The sequence below is a fragment of the Oncorhynchus nerka genome, linkage group LG9b (genome assembly GCF_034236695.1).
Source record: "Oncorhynchus nerka isolate Pitt River linkage group LG9b, Oner_Uvic_2.0, whole genome shotgun sequence".
In the NCBI taxonomy this organism is placed as follows: Eukaryota; Metazoa; Chordata; class Actinopteri; order Salmoniformes; family Salmonidae; genus Oncorhynchus; species Oncorhynchus nerka.
In genome coordinates this window covers 16733977-16758062 of record NC_088424.1, presented here as the reverse complement: position 1 = coordinate 16758062, position 24086 = coordinate 16733977, and the positions used below count along the sequence as shown (strand labels likewise).

Genomic DNA, 24086 nt, shown 5'->3' with positions numbered 1-24086 from the left:
TCCTTGTGGCCAAGTGGTCGCCTCAGTTGAATGTGCGTTGACAGCGTGCACAACCCGCCGTCGTTTTTTAAATTATAGAGTCGACCTACCTGGATTGCTGTTCTTCTATTGTTTTGTGGAGTACGCATGATTTCCAGGAAACCGTTGCTCAGTTCATATAAACCCAATAAACCACGACCGTGCAAGGTATAACAACACAACCCAGGCTTGTTGCATTAGTTTTGCTGGTTTGAAAAACATGCTATTTTACATCCAAAATTGAAAACCGAATAAGTACATCACTTTGAACCTCAACACTGTTTCCCTAGACTCTGTGATGCTGCTTGCCCCTGAGAATACAATGGCACAATGAGTTAAAGTTGCATTGTTTTAGTTAAGACGGGTCATGATCGGGGCTAACAAAGGTTTTGTCTTTGCCGAATTTCTCTGATCACTTCCCCATTGTTGTGCAGCCCTTCCCCACTGCTATGACAATTAGCTACAGAGGATAAGAGACTTCAGTCAATTATTCTCCTCTTTAGGCAACGGCTCGTTTTTTTCAAGAAGTGCACTGCAGGCAATTCCCCTGCTTATGCTAATTAGGGAGATGGACTTGGACAGTGGAGGGAGAAAAAAAACTTCTCTCTTCTGCATCCCTCGTCTCTCGCCCAATTATTCTCACCTCTCGCCATCTCTCGTTTCATCTGGCCAGCCTGCATTTCTACTTCTCGGCTATTAAATCCTGCCCCTCTCAAAATTCACCGGCCTGTTTCCACATAGTCTCTGATAATTGCTTCTATTGAAGACAAGGCGATTCTGTAAAGAAGCTGTACCTATTGGTCCTTTGTCCCGATGTCTGATTGTATTAGGGCTAGTGTAAACAACCTTCATTTTAAGGGAATCCCACCAAGTCAGGAGCTGTGAGTTCTGCTCACCTGTCAGCACCATTGTTGTTGATAGACGAGTGGCCTTGGCTTGGTCCACCAAATACGTTTGAGGCTCAAATGGCACCCTATTCACTTTATAGTGCATTACCTTTTACCGGAGCCCTATGGGCCCTGGTCAGAAGTAGTGCACTGTAAAGGGAATAGGGTGCCATTTGTTACCCATAATAATACTCTTACGTATGGATGGATGTCCGTCCAGAAAGTTGATTTGCTTCCAGAAAAAGAGCATGAATGGAAGTTGATTTATTCATTGGGTTACTCAGTGCTTGCCACCTTCATTCAAACTCATCGACAGTGGCATTTACTTAAAGAACCATAGAACCATTCTCAGTGTCCATTGGTCTGTTAAGGGACAGTGTGTGTGTGGGCTGAGAGAGAAAAGCCCCCTACTGGGTTTGAGGGCTCACCGACACCACAGAGTTCCCTGAAAAGACACATAGCAGGGGTAGGGACTAGGGAACACAGGATCAACAGCACACTAAATATACACACACACACACACACTCGGCTCTATTAAGATTGGTCACGGCCTGAACTTTAAGCACACTACTATTCATCCAGCCATGCGGGTTGGCCAGGCAGTTGGAACTGTGGATGTAATTGGTACCACACATACTCTGTGTGAAAGGCTATGAGAAACAACACTAACCCTGGCCTCAGGTCCTGGGTAGAAAGTCCTGTTCTCCTGCCATGAGACCCAAACAGATTCCTAACACAAATGAACTTTTCTCTCCGTTATTGTGTAGGGCTCTTATACAGCATAGAAACCATCCTTCTATAGACAGTCAGTTACCCACAAAGACAGATTAAGGATAGTGTTGCAGAAAGTCCTGCATTGCATATCAATGTGGTTTTAAATCCCTCAATTGGATATAAAGAAATGGGACTTTTCTTCTTCTTCTTGTTGCCTCGCTCCGTGAGCGTGCCAAAGAAAGTAGTTGTGTCTTCTTCACAATGGTGCAGCTTGCATTAATCCCACTCTAATGACTCTTAAGAATGTCATGACAGATGCTGATTGAGAATTTCAGTCTGGGTCTGCTTTTAAATTCAACACTGATTGTGGTAAGTTATGTTGCGATATCAAAGGATCCAAATGTCCAATAAATATCAACTAAATATATCCAATGTCGAGTATTAAATGAACGTTTTAAATGTGTGTGTATATGAGCAAGGCAGTTAACCCAATAAGCTTTAAACCTGCAAAATTCTCTCCACCAAACAAGAGAGGTGTGAACTGTCATGAACAGTGCCTGTGGCCATAGAAATGGACGTGGCACGTGCGCAGTAGGGGGGTGTTCCCCAATGCTGGAAGGTGGGCCCCCGAGTGAAAAAGTTTGGGAACCCCTGGCCTACTGCACAAACCTCATTGCTACAATGGAGAACTGTTTTTAATTGCTTAATGTTGCATAGGCTTATGTTTTTTTAAGTCATGTTTAATAAATACATCTGCTCCTCCATGTTGTCCTTCAGATAACTACCAGCTCTCCCCAACGGTCAACATGCCCCAGGACGACACTGTCATCATCGAAGACGATCGGCCACCTGTGCTTCCTGCCCACCTCTCTGACCAATCGTCTTCCAGTTCCCATGACGACATGGGGTTCCATGTGGAGGTCCTTCCAACTTGGGCCAAAGATACTCCAAATCAGAATGAGAGGTGAGAGCAGAGGGCAATCCCAAATGTCACCCTGATCCCTACATAGTGCACTACTTGACCAGAGAATGTTGCAGTAAATGCCCTTGTGTCATGGTGAATGTTCTCCTCATCTCAGAAGGTTTCACTAGTTCCTCCTGTCATAAATCTCTCCAGTGTGTCTGATGGCGACTGTGTGTGAATCTCAAATGGCTCCCTATTCACTACATTGTGCACTACTTTGAAAATGGGCCCTGGTCAAAAGTAGTGCACTTAATAGGGAATAGGGTGTCTTTCCTAGTCGGCCTCACTCACGGCTCCTTCTATTAGAATCTCAAATGGCTCCCTATTCACTACATTGTGCACTACTTTGAAAATGGGCCCTGGTCAAAAGTAGTGCACTTAATAGGGAATAGGGTGTCTTTCCTAGTCGGCCTCACTCACGGCTCCTTCTATTAGCTCCATGTGAAAATCTTTATCAACTGCTATGCTTTATCTTGGCCAGGTCGCAGTTGTAAATGAGAACTTGTTCTCAACTAGCCTACCTGGTTAAATAAAGGTGAAATAAAATTAAAAATGACAAAATTTCAAAAATCAACTGTTATTGTATCAGACTTGACACTCCTTTTTTTGACTTTGTTTTTATTGAAGATTACATCATTTAAAAAAATATATAAAACAAAAAAACAAGGTCTGGCAGGTACAGCACATATCATCATACTAGTTACAGTAACATTTGAATTAGACAATTTTCAAGTACGAACCCCATTTTTCCCAATATTCCTGGCCTCTCTCCTCATAAGTTCTTAAAGCAAAAGGTCATACGCCCCCATATAATGTGTTTCTTTAAAAATGGTCTTTTTGAAACCATTTCCTAGTGACAGCCCTTTTACTGCATACCAGTATCAGGTATTTCACCCAAATACAAAGAAATTCATGTTTGTTCTACTTCAAACCCATTATTTTTCCAATGTTTTGTCCTATTTCTCCCCAGTAAGTTTCAATGTGTCATCCGCCATTGAGAGCCCACATTCTCTCCAACAGGGGTGTAGTGAGCCAGTCTGTTTGGGTGTTATGAAGAAACGTAGAACAATCTTCCAACAGAATTCTCTCCAAGTCCTTGAGTTGGTAGAGCTTAATTGAGTCTCAAATATGTTCAACTATGTTTCATCAGTTATTCCATGTTAAGTTCCTCCTCCCATTTCCGTTTAATATTGCTTGTCGAGTGTTTCTTTGAAGATGAAATATCCATGTAAAGACTTGAAATAGTTTTTTTTTTAATACTCCCCAAGTTGTATGCGTTAGTGAATTATTTTATCAATTTCTGAGGTGCCTGAGGGTCAATCAGTTTTATATCTTTTAAAAAGTCATATCGAACCTGTAGGTACCTCTGTAGGTCGCAGTTGTAAATGAGAACCTGTTCTCAACTGGCCTACCTGGTTAAATAAAGGTGAAATAAAACAAAATAAAACCTGTAAAAATCTTGTTTATCCAAGCCATGTTTTTTTTTACTTCGGACCTGGAAGTTCTCTAGAAAATGATGTGATGCCTTTTTGCCTCTACAGCAGGAATGAAGCTGGGGTCGAATGCGGGCCAGCTCAGCAGTTTGACCTCTGTCTAAAGCGTGTCTTAAGAGAAATGAATCCACTGATTTGTGTCTGATTGTTTCTATTACCATTTCCTTATTACCTAAAACTGACTGTATGGGTATCTCTGTCAAAGTAGTCTCAATCGCTTTCCATTTGGATTCGTATTCTGAATTGCACAAATACACGAGGTCTCAATTGATTGGGCGGACACAAAATCATATTTTAGGTTTGGTAAGGCCATACCCCCCCTCCCTGTTTTTTGGTAATTGTAGTGTTGCTAATCTCATTGTTGGTCTCTTCCTGTTCCAGATAAACCTTGATATCCGTTTATCCCTAAACTGTTTAGGTGGGATGTCTATGGGCAGTGATTAGAAGAAATACAGTAGGATTTGGATTGTTTCACTTCTGTTACTAAGATCCAAAGGAAGTGAATTCCACCTGTCCAGGTCATCATAGATGCTCTTGTTGACGTGAACGTAATTCTTGTCACAGAGTTTGGCTGCATCTTTTTAGATTCACTCCCAAGATATTTAATAGATGAAGAGAGGTCCACTGGAAGTTCTACCTACTCTTCAGCTCTTGCTGTGGGGTATAATTATATACTTGGGCTTGGGTCTTGTGTATGTTAAGCACATACCCTGAATATGTTCCAAATGTTTGTTAAACATCCATCAATCTAGGTACACTTGAACCTGGGGCTTAAAGGAATAACAGAACGACATCAGCCTACATGCATATCTTATGTTCACTGCGTCTTATTGTTATTCCCTCTAAGGTTGGGTCCTGTCTTATTGCCTGTGCTGACGGCTCGGGATACAAGGAGAAGAGCGTGGGTGGAAGATTAGCCTCGTCTTTCTCCTCGTTCTAAACTTAGCGTTCGTGACATAATGTCCATTTCTTTTTATTCTGGCAGTCGGACATGAATGCAGTGTTTTGATGCCCTGTATCACTTTGTTGAAACCACATCTTTCCATAACTTGGGACTAGATAATCCCATCCCACTGAATCAAGTGTTTTTTTCTGCATCTAGACTGAATTTCATATAGTACTTGTCTTAAGACTTGACATTCCTTTTGATAATCAGGACCATGTTTTTTTTTAAGTATTCGCGACGGAATGTTATTTCAGTTGCTGCAAATTAGACCTCATACTGTGTATTTAAAAGATTCCTCTGTTTTTCCTTTCGCTGAACCAGCGAAGATGTAGAGTAGGTCTAAGGCTGTTTCACTCCGCTGTATGTTGCGTTCTACAAATAGTGACACATAAACAAGGTAAATATATGGCTTAATTCTACACTGACGGATACACAAGGACAAGGTCTATGTGTCCCATATGTTTTTTTGAAAGGACACACAGGCACACCCACCTGCTGCATACTTAACTGGGCGTGTAGGGCCGTTGTAACCCTGGATACGTCCCAAATTGCCCCCTATTCATTATATAGTGCCCTACTACCCTATGGGCCCTGGTCAAAAGTTGTGCACTAAATATAGGGAATAGGTTGCAATTTGCATTGCAACGTCCGTGATGCTGAGGCCCAGCCTGAGTTCTCGTCAGTGGGCTTGGGTGGGTTGGGCTGAGTGTGTGTGGTGATTGTAGCTGGTCGAGCCCTAATCAGTCTCTACCTTAATCAGTGGATTATCAAGTATGGCCTAGATTCTAGGTGTGGCTTGATTTGATGACCCACTGAAGCTCACTGACAATGACAGTGACTAGAACCACTGGAATAATCGCATCCCTTTGTCTCTCTTTCCTGTCTTCCTCCCTCCCCACTCTCTTTCCTCTCCCACCCACTCCTTTTTCTGTCTTTGTGTGTGTCTCCATCTCCATCACTCCCTCTCCTGTAGCACCCTGAGCCCTGATGACACCGACCCAGACGGAGCCTTTCAGAGGGAGGGTTTCGGCAGACAGAGCATGTCAGAGAAACGGACAAAGCAGTTTGGAGATGCCAGTCAGCTGGAAATCATCAAGACACGCAAGTCCAAGAGCATGGATCTAGGTACTGAAGGAAACCATCTGGTCCCTTGCCTCCCTCTCATTTGACTCCCTTTAGGTCCGCCCTGCCTGGAACCAATGGCAAGACGCTATTGGCTGGTTTACCAGACACAGAATGAAGCCTAGCCCTCTGTCTGTGAAACCGGCCCTGTGAGTTGTTAGGAATCCCCACATTAGGCACATACATACCCCCCTGCTTGTAAATTGCATCTATAAGACTTGCGTTGCACAGTCTAATATTTGTGGCTTCTACTGTATGTCATCGAAATGTGATGCAATTCTGTCTTTTGTGTGACATCAAACAGGTTTAAGTACTGTGTCTCCTGTCACACCTCAGAACAACGTTTCAGCTCACTTGAGGTGGCATGAAACCATTCTGATTGCTTTGGCTGACAGTAGTCTTCCCTCTCACCCACACTATGGTTGCGTCCCAAATGGAGCTCCCAATAGGGCCCTGGTCAAAATAGTACAGTAGAATTGGGCGCTATTTGGGACTCAGCCGATGATACCTAATCTGCTTCTTATCCCTACTGAATTACTGTAGTCCTGCACGTGTTTATATCACAATAGCTCTGATTGCTATCCTAAATCACCCCATTTCCCTGTCCGTCTGTCTCGTCTCGCATGTTTTCTGATTGCCCTTGAAATTGCCTAAAGATGTGATGATGTACTGACTGTACAATAACGTTGCTGGAATGTTTGCATGTGGAATGTGCTCACTAACCGATCCGACATGTTTATTGCCCCCCTTTAACAGTAGCCGACGAGATTAACCTCACCCCTCGCAAAGAGAACACACCAGGTAAGGAGTGACACGTCACTGAGGGAGAACGGACACCTCATCCATTCCGCAGTCCCTCCCCCCCATTTCATTGTGAGATTCCAGACCTGCTTTAGAATGTAGAATCCACTAATCACAATGAGAATACATAGAACATGAAGACAGTTTGAGGTCATTGCAGTGGAATTGTGGGCTGGTGAATATGGACTAGGCAGTGATTCTTCTTAAGATGCAGCAGCACTGCTAATTGTTCTGTGGAAGGGAATGGGAGGAGAGCGGGCGGGAGAGATTGAGAGAAAGCAAAATCGCTCTGTCCTTGGCTGGGGCTGCAAACTGACAGCAAGTCATCCGTCATTGTCAGCCGTGTGTGTTTTCACAGCCACCTCTGAATAGCAGATCCTTTGAAGGATGGGATTTAGCCGAAAAGCACAGTGAAAGCAGGAGAAAGAAAGGGAAACAACAGAAAATAGAGGTAGTGTCGCAGTCAGACTACTGTGCATAAATGAGACTAAATATGTCATTAATGTCCCTTGTTAGGACATTGTTGTCGGCTCCAAACGGTGTCTGAGCAGTCACTAACGAGATACCAAGGCGGTGTCCCAAATGGCACCCTATTCCCTTAGTGCACTCATTTTGACCAGGGCTCATAGGTTGGCCATGGTCAAAAGTAGTGTTTATATAGGGGACAGGGTGCCAATTGGAACGCACACCTGTTGTTTCTAACCTCCAATTCAAGACTTGGCAAAGAAGAGGCCACATATGTACTTTATTAGCCTCTCTGTAAAATGATATCCACAAAATATCTCAACTAGGTGTATGTTCCTATGAAAAATACATGATCACCACCCACCTACAATTTAATTGATGTTTTAGGTTTTTCCCAGCTTTGGGGGGAAAAAAACTCCCTATTTAATTTTGCTATAATAACTCTGTTGTTGTAGCTAGGCTAATAGATTTCAGGCTATTATCTTTAGTGTTTCAGGGTTTATTTTCTCTCCCCTGTGCTACACTCTCCCTCTCTAATATATACATCCACTCCCTAAATGGGGCATGGTCCATTTAGCAGGCCCAAAACAAATCCCCGATCCTGGGGAAACTGATGACAGTTACAGCCTAGGAGAGGGAATAACGTCCCAAGTATTTAGTGCACTACTTTTGACCTGGAAACATAAGAGTTCTGGTCAAAAGCAGTGCACTATATAAGGAATAGGGTGCCGTTTGGGACTGAGACAGTGACAGCCTAGGAGAGGGAAGTGATGGGACACAATAGCTTAGATAGCCTGGCCCAGTGGGCCTTATTCTGCACTGATTGGCTATAGGACCTTGTTGACACAGACTGTAGCCACATGTTTGTCAAGGACTTCAATAGTTTAGGAGAGGGCAATGCATATAGGGCTCCCTAATGGCAAATAGCAACGTAAGTTCCTTCAGTAGTTTCCAGTCTGTTATGTGCCTGCAGCTCCTTCAGAAAGTATTCACACTCTTTGACTTTTTCCACATTTTGTTGTGTTACAGTCTGAATAAATGTTTTTATTAAATGTAGATTTTTTGGGGGGGGTCACTGGCCTACACACAATACCCCACAATGTCAATGTTTTTTACATTTGACTTGAGTCAATAAGTATTCAACCCCTTTGTTATGGGAAGCCTAAATAAGTTCAGGAGTAAATATTAGTTTAACAAGTCACATAATAAATTGGATTGACTCTGTGTGCAATAATAGTGTTTAACATGATTTTTTTTTTATGACTTACCTCATCTCTGTACCCCACACATACAATTATCTGTCGATTAATTTTTATTTATTTAACTAGGCAAGTCTGTTAAGAACAAATTCTTATTTACAATGACAACCTACCCCGACCAAACCCTAACCCGGATGACGCTGGGCCAATTGTGCGCCTCCCTATGGGACTCCCAATCACGGTTGGTTGTGATTCAACCTGGAATCGAACCAGGGTCTGTAGTGACGCCTCTAGCACTGAGATGCAGTACCTATTGGTAGATGGGTAAAAAAAAGCTGACATTGAATAACCATTTTAGCATGGTGAAGTTATTAATGATTTAACTTTGGATGGTGTATCAATACACCCAGTCACTACAAAGATACAGGCATCCTTCCTTACTCAGTTGCTGGAGAGGAAGGAAACCACTCAGGGATTTCACCATGAGGCCAATTGTGACTTTAAAACAGTTAGAGTTTAATGGATGTGATAGGAGAAAACTGATGATGGATTAACAATATTGTAGTTACTCCACAATACTAGCCTAAATGACAGAGTGAAAAGAAGGAAACAGAATACAAATATTTCAAAACATGCATCCTGTTTGCAACAAGGCACTAAAAGTAATAATGAAAAATAAAATGGCATAGCAATTAACATTTTGTCATGAATACAAAGTTTTAAGTTTGGGGCTAATCCAATACATTACTGATTACCACTCTCCATATTTCCAAGCATAGTGGTGGCTCCATCATGTTATGTGTATGCTTGTAATCGTTAAGGACTGGGGTGTTTTTCAGGATAAAGAAAGAAGTGGAATGGAACTGACCACAGGCAAAATCCTAGAGGAAAATCTGTCTGTCAGTTTTCAACCAGACACTTGACAGATTAATTCACCTTTCAGCAGGACAATAACCTAAAACACAATGTGAAATCACTGGAGTTACTACTTACCAATACCAGTGAATGTTCCATTTTTGACTTAAATCTACTTGAACATATATGGCCAGACCATTTGACAGAGCTTGAATAATTTTTTAAAGAATAATCGTCAAATGTTGCAATATCCAGGTGTGGAAAGCTCTTCGAGACTTACCAGAAAGACTCACTGCCAAAGGTGATTCTAACATGTATTGACTCAGGGGTGTGAATACTTATGTAAATTTGATGTTTTTGTATTTCATTTTCAATAAATTTGCAAACAATTTTTAAACATGTTTTCACTTTGTCATTATGAGGTAATTAGTGTAGATGTGTGAGAGAAAAAAATATATATTTAATCCATTTTTAATTCAGACTGTAACACAATAAATTGGGAAGTAAGTCGAGGCGCATGAATACTCTCTGAAGGCACTCGATATGTGCAGCTTCAGTTGGTCCTATAGCCACAAATGGCCTGCGTCCCAAAAGGAACCCTATTCCCTACATAGTGCACTACTTTTGACCAGAGCTCCATGGGCCTTATATAAGGTAAAGGGTGCTGTTTAGGACGCTTCCAGGGTATTCCCTGTTCGACCTGCCAGTCGACTGCAGGGTGATTGATCGCTGTATTTGTTATATTAAGGCACCATCTCAGATCTCTGTAACGACACGGGTTTTTTTCCTGTTTGAATAGGGTGGCAGTCTGTACAAACATGCATCGATAGTACAGATATGTTGGACCTGGGTTGCCAGGTCTGACTGTCTAAAACATACAAACATGCCAGTGCAGATCTGTAGAAGGCTCGGTTGCCAGGTATGACCGTCTGAAACCTACAACCATGCCTAGTGCAGAAACGGAGAAGCTGGAGGTTGCTATCTGAAACCACAGCCATGTATTTACGTAAGGCTCCGTTGCCAGGGCGGAATATCTGAAACAAACATGCCAGTGCAGAGCTGTAGGAGGCTGGAGGTTGCCAGGTCTGACTCTCTGAAACGCCCAAAACTCTTTTCTCAAATAAACCACTGCCTGCTGTTCTTGACTCCCGCCGTCTGTCAGAGGTCTGAGTTGGTGTAATTTTGAAGACTACCGCTGAGGTGTGACTGGAAAGCGTGCGGTGGGGCCTCTGGCTGAACGCTAAAACCAAATGAATGGGTTTTGATGAATGAAAGCCTATCAGCTGCCGCTTCAGTGAAACGTTAAGAGGACAGGAAGGACTGATGAACATGAATAGTCACCAGCCCTGCTTGTTCAGGTTTCACCCTTCTCCGCTCCACTCCTCCTCCTCTCCGCTCCACTTCTCCTCACTCCCACTCCTTCCCAGGCAAGCAGCCACCATATCCATGGCCACCCACATTAGTGTGAGCTGCTTCCCAGAAAATGCTGAATAGGGTGAAAAGTAGTGCACTAAATAGGGAATATGGTGCCATTTGGGATGTACCCTGGGCCTCTTGTTTACCCGGTACCTCTGCTCCAGTATACCCTGGGGATTAGAGGGAGAGCGAGCCTGCTGGGCTTTTCCCCTGAGGTAATCCATCCCTCTCTTTGCATGCATCCCAAATGGCACCCTATTCCCTATATAGTGCACTACTTTTATATGGGCCCTGGTCACTTCAGATGCATCCTCTCTCTTCACCTCCATACCGCTCTACCTTCTCTACAATACCCCTTCAACCTGTGAGTGATGGAAAAAATATGTACTTTATACCTACTCTCTAAAACAAAACAATACTTTTTTTGGCCTTTCTAGTATCAGAATTTAGTTTATTTTCTTTTTCCAAATGCAACTTAACCTGTTTTGGTTGTGTCACATAATGTAGGAAATGAGCTCTATCCAAGTTTTCATTTCAACTCACAGGCAGTAAAGTAAAATAACAAAATGCTTTCGTTAAACAGTGCATTTGCAAATACAAAAGCTCCTTTAGTTCACTCACAGCTGTGTTATCAATCAACTAACTTTGGATACTGTTGCTCCTTCGTAGGGTCTTCCACCAGGGATGTGGGTCCCTCCCTTGGCCTCAAGAAGTCCAGCTCTCTGGAGAGTTTACAGACCGCCGTTGCCGAGGTGACGCTCAACGGTGACATGCCCTTCCACAGGCCACGCCCACGCATAATCAGGGGGCGGGGCTGTAACGAGAGCTTCCGGGCCGCTATTGACAAGTCTTACGACAGGCCAGCAGCCACCGAGGAGGACGACGAGGGCATGGAGACATGTAAGACGAAGCAGGACTTCTATTGGACAGATCTAACTACTTTGGATCCATAGAGCAAACGTTAATGCACATCTTTCGTTGATATCTCTGCCTGAAGAATTTACCCGGCATTTCAAGTTATGCCTGCATATAAAGGTCAGAATTTGAGGACTTAATAATTACCCCATGTATAAATCTCTTTCCATGTCTCCACCTCTCTAGTGGAGGAGGACACCGAGGAGAGCTCTCGGTCCGGGCGCGACTCTGTGTCCACTGTGGCAGATCTGACCCCACTGCCCAACACAGAGAGACCTCTGGCCAACGGCAACCGCGCCAATGAAGACAAGAAGAAGGACAAAGGAGGGAAAGACAAAAAGAAGCCAGACCGGGACAAAGAGAAGGACAGCAAGAACAGGGCTAAGAAAGGCATGCTGAAAGGACTGGGCGACATGTTCAGGTAGGAGACACAAAAACTGTCCCTCGTCCTTTACCAGTGTCTCACCCACCATTATCAGTGGGTCCTTGGGTCATGCCTTTCATCTGAGCTGTCTGGGATGCCAATGATACATTCAAACATCATATTTACTTAAATGGTTCTGACACAGGCTCTGTCTCAAACAGCACCCTATTCCCTGTATAGTGCACTGCTTTTGTAAAGGTAGTACAGCAAATAAGGAATAGTGTGCTGAAGTGGTTGTGTCAAGGAGAATGCTGACTGATTTCTAACAGTGTAGAATAATGAGATCCAGTGGGAAGGAGAAGGATCTCCTGGCAGACATGCAGATCAGATGTTTGACCTAAAGGGGTGTGTGTGTGTGTCTTTGGCCTAAAGGTTGCTGGAAGCTCGAATTGTTTGTCTGCGATAGTCCCAGGGAACTGCAGGATCAAATCATTACGGAGGTGTGCTCCTCCTATTGAGATGAGCACTATCAGTGGTTGTTTGCAAACACACACATACAGTACGCACTTCAGAGCCCACGACTTTGCCTTTTTTGGTTTCATTCGATAATGACTTAAACATTTTCTTTCATTGACTGAAAGCATTGTGAAACCGCTGCTCAATATTGCCTTCCAGTTCCTTGGAGTGCACATCACTGACAACCTGAAATGGTCACAACGGCGCCTTTTCAACCTCAGGAGGCTGAAAATATTTGGCTTGGCACCTAAGACCCTCACTAACTTTTACAGATGCACCATTGAGAGCATCCTGTCGGGCTGTATCAACCGCCTGGTACAGCAATTGCACCGTCCGAAACCGCAGGGCTCTCCAGAGGGTGGCACGGTCAGCCCAACGCATCACCGGGGGCACACTTCCTGTCCTCCAGGACATCTACAACACCCGGTGTCACAGGAAGGCCAGGAAGATCATCAAGGACCTCAGCCACCAGAGCCACGGCTTGTTCACCCCGCTACCTTGTAGAAGGCGGAGACAGTACAGGTGCATCAAAGTTGGGACCAAGAGAATAGAGAACAGCTTCTATCTCCAGGCAATGACTGTTAAATAATCCCCACTAGCTGACCTCCGCCCAGTATCCTACCCTGAACTGTTACTAGTCGGCTACCACCCGGTACTTTACCCTGCACCTTAGAGACTGCTGCCCTATGTATATAGTCATTAAACACTGGTCACTTTAATAGTGTTTATACACTGTTTTACCCACTTTATATGTATATACTGTATTCTAGTCATGGCTCATCCTATATAACTACTGCTGTAGTTTGAAATTATTTTTAATAGTATTTGAACCCAGGTCTGGTTGGAGTGTTTCGCTGCTCTCAAACCGAGACACTAGTTAGACCAGACCCTCTCATCTCACTGGGCTCGCACGCGTGTGTACACACACACACACACACACTGCAGCCCAATCAAAGCCCGGTCATTACCATCAGAGCCCCATCTAGACCACAGCAGCCTCCCTCACCTACTCTGATCACCACTTGGACTCAAAGCAACACCCAATCTGCTCACTTGGCAGCATCCTCCAGATGGCCACTGCCCAGAAACACACACGTGACAGCATCAGTATGGTTGTTTTTTTTCACTGCTACAGTATGGTACAGTATGGTAAAGTGAAGAATTTTGCCCCAATCTGGCAAGAATCTGCCATTCTGCCCTTAACCCCTACAACAGCTGCTCCCCAGGCTCCAATGACGTGGCTGCCGATTAAGGAAGCCCCCCCCCCGCACCTCTCTGATTCAGAGGGGTTGGGTTAAATGCGGGAGACACATTTCAGTTGAATGCATTCAGTTTTACAACTGACTAGGTATCTCCTTTCCCTTCCCTCCAGTGCTGTAGCTTATGAAAGGTTTCATGAAGCTGTGCTTAATCGGTAATGAATGCTAGAGTCAGTGAGACTTGTAATGACATTTTGACAGTGCTGCCGCTGTCAAGCCAGACCGTATCACTTTACCTGGGGCTCCCGAGTGTCACAGCGGTCTAAGGCACTGCATCTCAGTGCTAGAGGCGTCACTACAGGACACCCTGGTTCAAATCCAGGCTGTATCACAACCGGCCGTGATTGGGAGTCCCATAGGGCGGTGCACAACTGGCCCAGCGTCGTCCGGGTTTGGTCGGTGTAGGCCGTCTTTGTAAATAAGAATTAGTTCTTAACTGACTTGCCTGGTTAAATAAAGGTTACACATAATTGTTGAGATGAGTTTGAAATACATGACTGGTCCTGTGCATCTCATATCCCTAGCATTTGATATCAAAACATCATGGAATCTTCTCATGGACGTTCTAAGAGATTCGGAAATAAACACCTCAAATATTTGTCTTTCTCTTATGACACTTTCACTTAACACTTTTTGTTGCGTTGTCAACAGAGCCCTTGAACTTGTTAGTTTCCCAGTCGCTTGCTTCTTTAACTAAAATAACCTCTTGTTAAATCCCCATCTTATAAGTGGTGTAGAAGTCGGAAGAGGATAGGAGGGTTCTGTGCTTAACTGTACACAGAATATTGAATTCCCCTCTGTCATGATGAATGTTCTGATCTCTGGAAGTTTCACTAGTTCTTCCTGCCAGTGTTTCTGAAGGAGACTGGGGGTCTCAAATGGCTCCCTATTCCCTATATATAGTTTACTACAGTTGGCCAGTGCCCATAGGGGCTCTGGTCAAAGTAGTGCACTATATACTGTATATAATAGGGTGCCATTTGGGATGCGGCTGGTGATTTTAAGGAGATTTAATGGAAGTCACCGGAGTGGAAAGAGAAACTGTCACCCGCTGTCTCTGTGATAGATAGGGCTGCACTTCATATTAACACTTTCAACGGCTTTATGCTACATTTGAGGCCATTTGTTGATCAATTTATCAGGTAATGGACTAATGGTCTTCCCGCTCACCCCCCCCCCCCCCCCTCTCTCTCTCTCACTCTCTCTCCTTTTGTTATCTCTCTCTCTCGCACCCTCTCTCTCCTTTCGTTATCTCTCTCCCTTTCTCCTTTCGTTATCTCTCTCGCACCCTCTCTCTCCTTTCGTTATCTCTCTCCCTTTCTCCTTTCGTTATCTCTCTCGGTCACTCACTCTCTCTTGCTCCTTTAGTTTGTTCTCTATATCTCTCTATCTCTCTGTGTGTGCTGAGAAGTTCTTGGTTTTTCTTATAGCTGATTAAACTCAACTCTCTGCAGGCCAATTTCCCTCTGAATAAGCCTAGGTCCATCATATAAATAAGGTCTGCAAAGTAATTTAATCAACAGGGTGCCTTTTTATGTGGAGTCAATCAAGCTGAAATATAATTTCAAGTAGTTCCCATTTGGTTTAGTACTATTTCCCTTCCCATGAATATAATTACTTTGATGGGCTATGGTAATATGATCTTGTCTCCTGTCAACTTCAGACCTGATCACAGGCAAACTCAGTCAAGTACAATTTTTAAAGCAAAATATTAGATGGCATGTTTGTTAGAAGGGAGTTGGAGAGAATGACAGAGTTGATCGCCATTAGTAATTTATACGATTTTTTGGGGTCTGTCAAATTGCACCCTGTTCCCTTTATAGTATGCTGCTTTTAACCAGGGTGCACTCTTTGTCTGCTGCCCCAATGTTTCAGGTTTGGAAAACACCGCAAGGACGGAGAGAAACTAGAGCGCAAAGGGAGGCTGGAGGAGCTGCAGGCCTCAGAAGAAGAGACACTGAGGATGAAACTAGAACAGGAGAGGTGAGTGTCTGTGTGTCTGTCTACAGAGAGACACTCACACAGTGTTGCTCTGGGACTGGGATTTGACCCCACACACACTAGTGTGTATGTGCTGAAAGGCATTGGTGCCAACCCCAGGCTACGAGCTACACACTGCCGAATGAAGGGGGTGGCAGGTGGGGGATGTGACAGTAATTTGGGCACCAGACTGTAAATGCCAAAGCTATTACCACACACACACACACACACATATATACATATACACACTACAACACTATGTTTAATTCATTCCTCTGCTTGTGTTTTCGGGACTCCGTAATGGCATTCAAGTCTTATTTTTCACAATATTAGAATTTGTATCTCATCGTTCCTAGACAGTTCAGACAGTGGTTTTGAGGGCAATTATTCACATTATGAAAGTTACATACGCAAAACAAATTTGAGTAGTAACTGGTTTGACAATATGCAACGGAAAATTGTGATCTCACCTATTTTTGAAAGGTTCCTGTATGACTGTGCTGTTTCCGCTCCAAGGATTCCTCAAAAGCAAAACTGTTGTTCTTGCAGTGCTTCGCTATTATCTCCTTACCGTGAATCATGCTAATAGGATATTGCGCGAGACACTGCTATCACTGTAATGTACCATTGATGCAAAACAAAACTGAAGCTAAGGCTAGCTTGTCAGTCACACAGGTTGCGGTCCCCATGCTCAGACGTGGCTGACCCATGCCCGGTCTTACAACGCTTGGATAGATATTTTGGGTGTCAGCTTACCACATCAAATGCTATAGAAATCTGCTGCCCAACGGCACAGTCTCTCACGTGGAACACAACCATTGGTTGATGTGTGAAAAGTCTGAGCAGAGGAACACGACCAATGTCTTCTGTTTCCACCCAGAGCTGTAGGAATGTCAGAAGTCTGCGTTATTTAGGACACCTCGCTGACAGAGCCTGCTCTGCTTGCCCTGGCAATGACCCTCGTCCTTTTCTGTGATCCCACAGGTCAACTAATAGCTACATCCACACACAGACTAGAGGCAGGGGTTTGCGTCCCAAATGGCACCCCATTCCCTAAATAGTGGGGCCTGGTCAAAAGCAGTGCACTCTATAGGGAATGTGGTGCCATTTGGGACGCGGGACAAAGAATAGAGAGAGGGTGTGTTTGGTTGGCGCTTGATTTACACCACCCGACTGAAGCACTGAGTGTTTCCTTTGATTTACCCTCTATTGAAGGAGGAGTGAAAGGTTTGGGGGCAATCTGTGACAACATGAGAGCTTCTTTTCAAGCCCAGATATCTCGAGCCCTGACTGCGGGGTAGCAATCATAACATTCATCACGGCACACTTCGATTTCTACGTACCATGTCATTACCACGCTGTCATTACCGCGCTGTCCCTTACTGTGATGCACAGCCAATCACTTGGACATGGAGACCAAATCAAAGGAACTGTCATTATGAAATCACGCCATCAACAATATGGTTCTCTCTGCTTCGGGCTCTCGGCTAATAAGTGTCGCAAATTGTGGATTCAGAAAGGAATAAGGGGAATGCATGCACTTGTTATGTAGATCATAAGTCAATACTATACTTATGCTATTGATCTTGGCATGAAGGACTGAGAAGTGAGACTACCAAAAAGGATTATGATCAAACCACTTGTGTAAATAAATCGGACTTGACTTGATCATCATCTGCCAATCTGGCCAATATCGAAGGTATGTCTCCCTTACTGTGTTATATTGGTCTCTGCATTAGGCACACCAATGGAACATTTCTGATCACATTCATTACTAATCTCTAGATGGATTTCTAGGTACAGTCCATATGGGTATATCTCTTTATTCATTTTTTTTATTTAACGAGGCAAGTCAGTTAAGATCAAATTCTTATTCATAATGACGGCCTACCGGGGAACTACCTTGTTCAGGGGCAGAACGACAGATTTTTACCTTGTCAGCTCGGGGATTCGATCCTGCAACCTTTCGGTTACTGGCCCAACGCTCTAACCACTAGGCTACATGCCTCTAACCACTAGGCTACATGCCTCTAACCACTAGGCTACATGCCTCTAACCACTAGGCTACATGCCTCTAACCACTAGGCTACATGCCTCTAAACACTAGGCTCCCTGCCACCCAATCAGTCATGCTGCTTCATTCTTTGTCCTGATGAAACCCTTGTATTCCCAGTGTGCTAACTACCTACACACCCTCCCTCTCTCTCTCTCTCTCTACAAACCATTACCTGGTGAACAGCTAAGGTAGTCATTTTAACTGCATGGAGGGAGTACCTCACCGAGCACATAATTACAGTTTTGCCAATTATCAGCCTTTCAACTTGCAATTATCATCCCCTCGCTTCTCTCTGGGCCTCTTTACTGCCGGGAACGAGGGAAAGAGAAGGGAGGACGGACAGCATTTCCTCATCTAGCACTCAGCTGGGAAATCTACATATGCCCCAAGAAATGTGCATTAAGCCACATAATGAAATAATACGTCAAGGAAACAGGTTTCCCATTTAAGTGTGAAATGAAATAAAGTCATTATAGGTGAAAATATTTATCCGAAAAGGCAATAATATTTCCCTGATGAGATTGAAAAGACATCGCAGATTCCAGGCCGTCGCCGAGTTGAGTAGACTGAACCATCTCTTGAATATGTTGAGGATTTTCTTAATGGAAACATATGCCTCTTATAAGATGGTAGCACTGCAGCCTGCCCTGAGTGCCGACACCAGCTAAAGCTTGTTTGTAGACTCAGCGAATATCTATATTACCAGAAGGAAACGGGTCCTTGAGAGACCTAGCTTTAAACCGTGGGAAAAACCCCCAGGTTTGTGTTGGGGGTGTTTAAGTAGGCTACTGATGGTAAAGCACGGTGCTGCTGATAAGATAAGAGCAGACATAGCAATCTGCTCCCTCGCTTTGTTTGGCTCAGCAGCCTTTCCATTGAGAGGAGGTGGAGGGGTCGACCAATGCTATTTCCGACGCAGGCTAGTTCGAGCGACCGACTGTGAATTGGATCCTTACAAAAGCAGCTGCCTTGACATGAAAGCCGGTACAATGTCAATACCTACGTCTTCTAAACAAATAGCACTGCTACAGCAGAGCCTCCTTAAATGCCACCTCCGTTTACTTACTACCACAAAAATGCGGAATATTCTCAACACCCTTCAATGAGATATTCTATCTAGATGAGGCCAAGTGCCAACGCGGGTCATAAGCCTGAGGGCCAGCCAGGAAGAAGGGCTAGATCAACCATTGGACCAAACAATGGTCTCAGCCCTGACATGTTTCTGTGAGGAAACCCTCCGAGGTCTTAATGATTGGCCCTGATGAGAGATGGAAACATCTGTACTTGGCATAGAGTATAGGGGGGGGGGGGGGGGCATCAGAACCAGGGATGATGAGTGGCCTTTCCTCAGCTTCCACACATAACAATGTGCCATTGTGTCCACTGTGTAATGATAATGTCCCTTGGTGGCAACTGACAGCTACACAATAATGATAAAACATGGTGAAAGAAAGGAAACTCAGATGGAAGGTCCTGTGGGATAAGCGACACGTAATCCTGTGACATAAAATCTGATCACTTTATATTCCAGACAGTTGATTCACCAGACAGATGCTTGCCTTTTGTCTCTGTCCCAAATGATACTATATTCCTTATATAGTGTGCTACATTTGACCAGGCCACGTGTACTATATAGGGAATAGGGTGCCGTTTGGACCGCACAAAACAATTAGGTTTTTCTGTCTATCTGTGAAATGCAGGCCCTGGTCCCTGACCCTCACCTGAGTAAATTCATCCACTCAGTCAATCAGAGGTAGATTTTCTCTGGCCTCTGGCCTTGACCAATCAATATGTGTTTTGCCGGAGGAATTGTAACTCTCAACTGGTCCTTGGGAAAGGAACTCTGCCATTATAGATCAGACATTGATTAGGTAGAAGTTTCTGCCTCTGCACCTTTTCCCAGGGTACCCTACTCCTAAACCTCCACAGATTGTCTAAGTACTTCATTGCAGTCGTGGAAGCTTTCCACTAGAAGAGGGTTTATTAAAAGACATCTTAAGTGTTCTAGAGAGGGGAGCAGCAGCTGCCTGTGAACATAGGGTTTGCATCTCAAATGGCACTCTATTCCCTGTATAGGGCTCTGGACTAGGGTGAAGAATATATAAAGTATTCAGACCCCTTGACTTCTTCCGCATTTTGTAACGTTACAGGTTTATTCTGAAATTGATTACATTGTTTTTTTTCCCCTCATCAATCGACACATAACATTCCATAATGACAAAACAAAAATAGGTTTATAGAATTTTGATACAAATAAAAAATGGAAATTACACATTTACATAAGTATTCAGACACTTCACTCAGTACTTTGTTGAAGCACCCTTGGCAGCGATTACAGCATCAGTTCTTCTTGGGTATGACGCTATAATCTTGGCACACTTGTATTTGGGGATTTTCTCCCATTCATCTCTGCAGATCCTCTCAAGCTCGTTGCTGCACAGCTATTTTCAGGTCTCTCCAGATTTGGTCGATCGGGTTCAAGTCTGGGCTCTGGCTGGGCCACTCAAGGACATTGAGACTTGTCCCGAAGCCTCTCTTGCATTGTCTTGGCTGTGTGCTTAGGGTCATTGTCCTGTTGGAAGGTGATCCTTCGCCCCAGTCTGAGCAGGTTTTCATCAAGGATCTCTCTCTAGTCTTTGCTTTGTTCATCTTTGCCTCGATCCTGACTAGTCTCCCAGTCCCTGCTTCTGAAAAACAGCCCCACAGCATGATGCTGCCACCACCATGCTTCACCGTAGGGATGGTGCCGGGTTTCCTCCAGACGTGACACTTGGCATTCAGACCAAAGAGTTCAATATCTTGGTTTCATCAGACCAGGGAATCTTGTTTCTCATGGTCTAAGAGTCTTTAGGTGCCTTTTGGCAAACTCCAAGCGGGTTGTCATGTGCCTTTTTAACTGAGGAGTGGCTTCCGTCTGGCCAATCTACCACCAAGGCCTGATTGGTGGAGTGCTGCAGAGATGGTTGTCCTTCTAGAAGTTTCTCCCATCTCCACAGAGGAACTCTGGAGCTCTGTCAGAGTGACCATTAGGTTCTTGATTACTTTCCTGACCAAGGCCCTTCTCCCCAAATTGCTCAGTTTGGCCGGGCGGACAGCTCTAGGAAGTGCCTCGACACAATCCTGTCTCGGAGCTCTACTGACAATTCTGTTGACCTCATGACTTGGTTTTTGCTCTGACGTGCACTGTCAACTGTGGGACCTTTTATAGAAAGGTGTGTGCCTTTCCAAATCATGTCCAATCAATTGAATTTACCACAGGTGGACTCTAATCAAGTTGTAGAAACATCTCAACGATGATCAGTGGAAACAGGATGCATCGGAGTTCAATTTTGAGTCTCATAGCAAAGGGTCTGAATGCTTAAGTAAATAAGGTATTTCTGTTTATTATTTTGAATACATTTGCAAAAATTTTGGTTTTTGCTTTGTCATTATGAGGTATTGTGTGCAGATTGCTTAGGATTCTTTATGTTTTTATTCATTTTAGAATAAGTCTGTAACGTAACAAAATGAGGGGGGAAAATCAAGGGGTCTGAATACTTTCCGTGGGTACTGTATGCTGCCATTGGGGACGCATTCACAGTTTTCTTTTTGAGGAATCAATGATGAAACATTCTTTTCCTCCAGGATCCAGGCTAAGACCCGGGAGCTGCGGGAGCGCCAGGCACGGGAGAGGGACTACGCTGAGATCCTAGATGTCAACCTGAGCCGAGACGAGGAGCACCCCTACGCAGGCATCGGGCCCCTGGACACGTCCCTGGACAGCGGGCACAGCCGGCCCCAGAGCCCCCGAGACAACCACCATCAAGATTCCTCCCTGTACACACAAGTCGGCAAAACCCGCAATGCAAATGGACGCCCTCCCTCCGCCGACAGGTAGGGGCTCGAGGGTCTATCCCACGCTATGAGGAGCAGATCTGAGTTCAAATACTATTTCAAATCGTTCAAATACTTTGGCCATTGTCTCTAGCCTGCCAGGAGTGCCAGATCGGGCAGAGGTTGGCATTGTGAGACTATTATATTGGTCCATTAACCCAGGCAAGCTCGGGTAAAGTATTTGAAATGATTTAAAATACTATTTGAACCCAGGTCTGATGAAATGAAGAGTGGTAGTAATATCAAGCACTATTAAGTAGCACTTCTGCATGGCAGTTTGGTTTTATACTTGTGTTATAGACAGACCATCATGTAAAGATGGAATCTGCAGAATGGGGCACGGCGCCACTGGCAGCCCAACCACTGTTGTTTTTGTTGCCGAGATGAGAAGTGTCTCACAAAATGTTTTTTTTTTTTAAAGTCAGTACATATTGTGCTCTGCTATCACGCCTGCAGTGATTGCCAAGGGGGAAAACAGTGGTCATGGTTTGCAGTAACTTCTTTGGTGTTGTAATATCGCAAACGGACGTGGCTGTTTCACCATTATGGATTCCAGCTTCAAGCCCCTGAGGTGTTGAAGAACTCATTCCTGAGAGAATAGCGTCTCGCCGTGCCTGAGTAATGCTAGGAGAAACACCGTTGCGCATACAGTACCTCCACATTTTTACGCTGCGTCACTCACTTTCATCTATAAGTATTCTATATCCTAGCACTGAGTAGCTACAGTATAGGAGGCTGATATACTCTGACTTGTGTCTTAGTCCAGCCATCAAATCTCACCCCAGGAAAACAAGTGCAGGCAGTTAAATGTCACCACTCTACTGACTGGGACTCACTGGTGATTACCTTGCTCCTGGGGGGGTAAGGAAGGCAGCATTTCTACATTTTCTCTTATGCTCTCCTGATCTACTTCCCCCGTCTCTTACATGTTCATGTCATAGTATGCGTCCCAAATGCCACCCTATTTCCTACATAGATTGCTTCGGCATTTATAGGGAATAGGAACTACTTGGGCCCTAGTCAAAAGTAGTGCACTTAAGAGGGATAAAGGTGTAATTTGAGATGCAAACATAAAGAAACATATCCTCAGGCTGACTGTTCACTTTCCTTTGGGATTGGCTGTCTGTCAATCATCTCACACCATTCCCAAGACTGACTTCAACTTTCAACTGTATTGTCCCTGAGGAAATTGGTTTCGCAGCAATGGTCATACATGAAATACATCAAATCTTTATTCCTACGATGTTATTCATTCATAGTCAGTGTCCCTGTGATGCCATAGTGAACACAGGGGCCACGGCAGTGACAGTACTTTACATCACACTACAGGCTGTGACGAGAAACCATAAGCCCGTAGGCCCTCTATCTACAGCAAATGGCACCCTATTCCCTATATAGTGCACTACTTTTGACCAGATCCCTATGAGGCCCGGTGCCATTTGAGCCGAAGCCTCAGTATTCCACTGTAGAACTGTATGGCCTGGAGCACAGTACAGATGAATAACCTGGGATGATTTCCCTAGCCAGAGTGAATACAGTTATCCTGGGTGTTATTTCACATCCCTCTACTCAGATGTGTGTAGATGTATTAATACTGTATGTAGTATTGATGTATAATTCATTGTGCTGCCGCAGTGTAAAGGTTTGGATATAGTTCTAGAGAGGGGATGTGTGAAGAAGGAATGAATAGCATTCCCATGCACTGCGGCTGTTAAGAGACTAGCAATACCACGGAGCACTCGTTCAATAAACATAGTCTGGGACATTGTGCGTGTTCATGACCCCGTTGCATCAGAACCACTGGCGCAATCTGTTTAATCTTTGCTTGTGTTTGGCTCTTCGGTGCTACTTCAGCATTATGTCGGGTCACAGGTGGTAATGGTATTGTTTTTTTCAAGTTAGAGCGGACATTGTTTTGTTGCGCTGTGCATCTCTTGGGGGGAGATGAGGTTTGTGAAAGACTTGCCCCTGCCCCCTGAAGACATTCATCATAAGCAGATGTATCATCACAAACCTACAACTTTATTAGAAATGTGTTCACGTCCCAAATGCCACCCTATTCTCTATATAGTGCACTACTTTTGACCAAGAGCCCTGATCAGAAGTAGTGCAGTATCTAGTGAATAGGGTGCCATTTTGAACGCAGATTTTTATTTGATTTCTGAAAATCATTATTCCCTTGGAAAGCGTTTGGAAATAATGCCACTGCGAAGTAGAGGCACAAAGTGTATTACACCATGGGA

General features: G+C 44.2%; 1 protein-coding gene across 4 annotated transcripts in view; it reads left to right on the top strand.

Moving 5' to 3' along the window:
- The window catches only part of LOC115114349 (partitioning defective 3 homolog), a 261780-nt gene that overhangs the window by 178279 nt on the left and 59415 nt on the right, over positions 1-24086 (top strand). For 3 of the 4 annotated variants that reach the window (XM_029642505.2, XM_029642504.2, XM_029642502.2), the window contains 7 exons: positions 2397-2583; positions 5996-6147; positions 6901-6945; positions 11550-11780; positions 11982-12216; positions 15810-15917; positions 21595-21843. In XM_029642505.2, coding sequence (XP_029498365.1) covers positions 2397-2583; positions 5996-6147; positions 6901-6945; positions 11550-11780; positions 11982-12216; positions 15810-15917; positions 21595-21843 — 1207 coding nt within the window. The remainder of the gene's footprint in view (positions 1-2396; positions 2584-5995; positions 6148-6900; positions 6946-11549; positions 11781-11981; positions 12217-15809; positions 15918-21594; positions 21844-24086) is intronic. The other variant, XM_029642503.2, reaches the window with a different exon arrangement.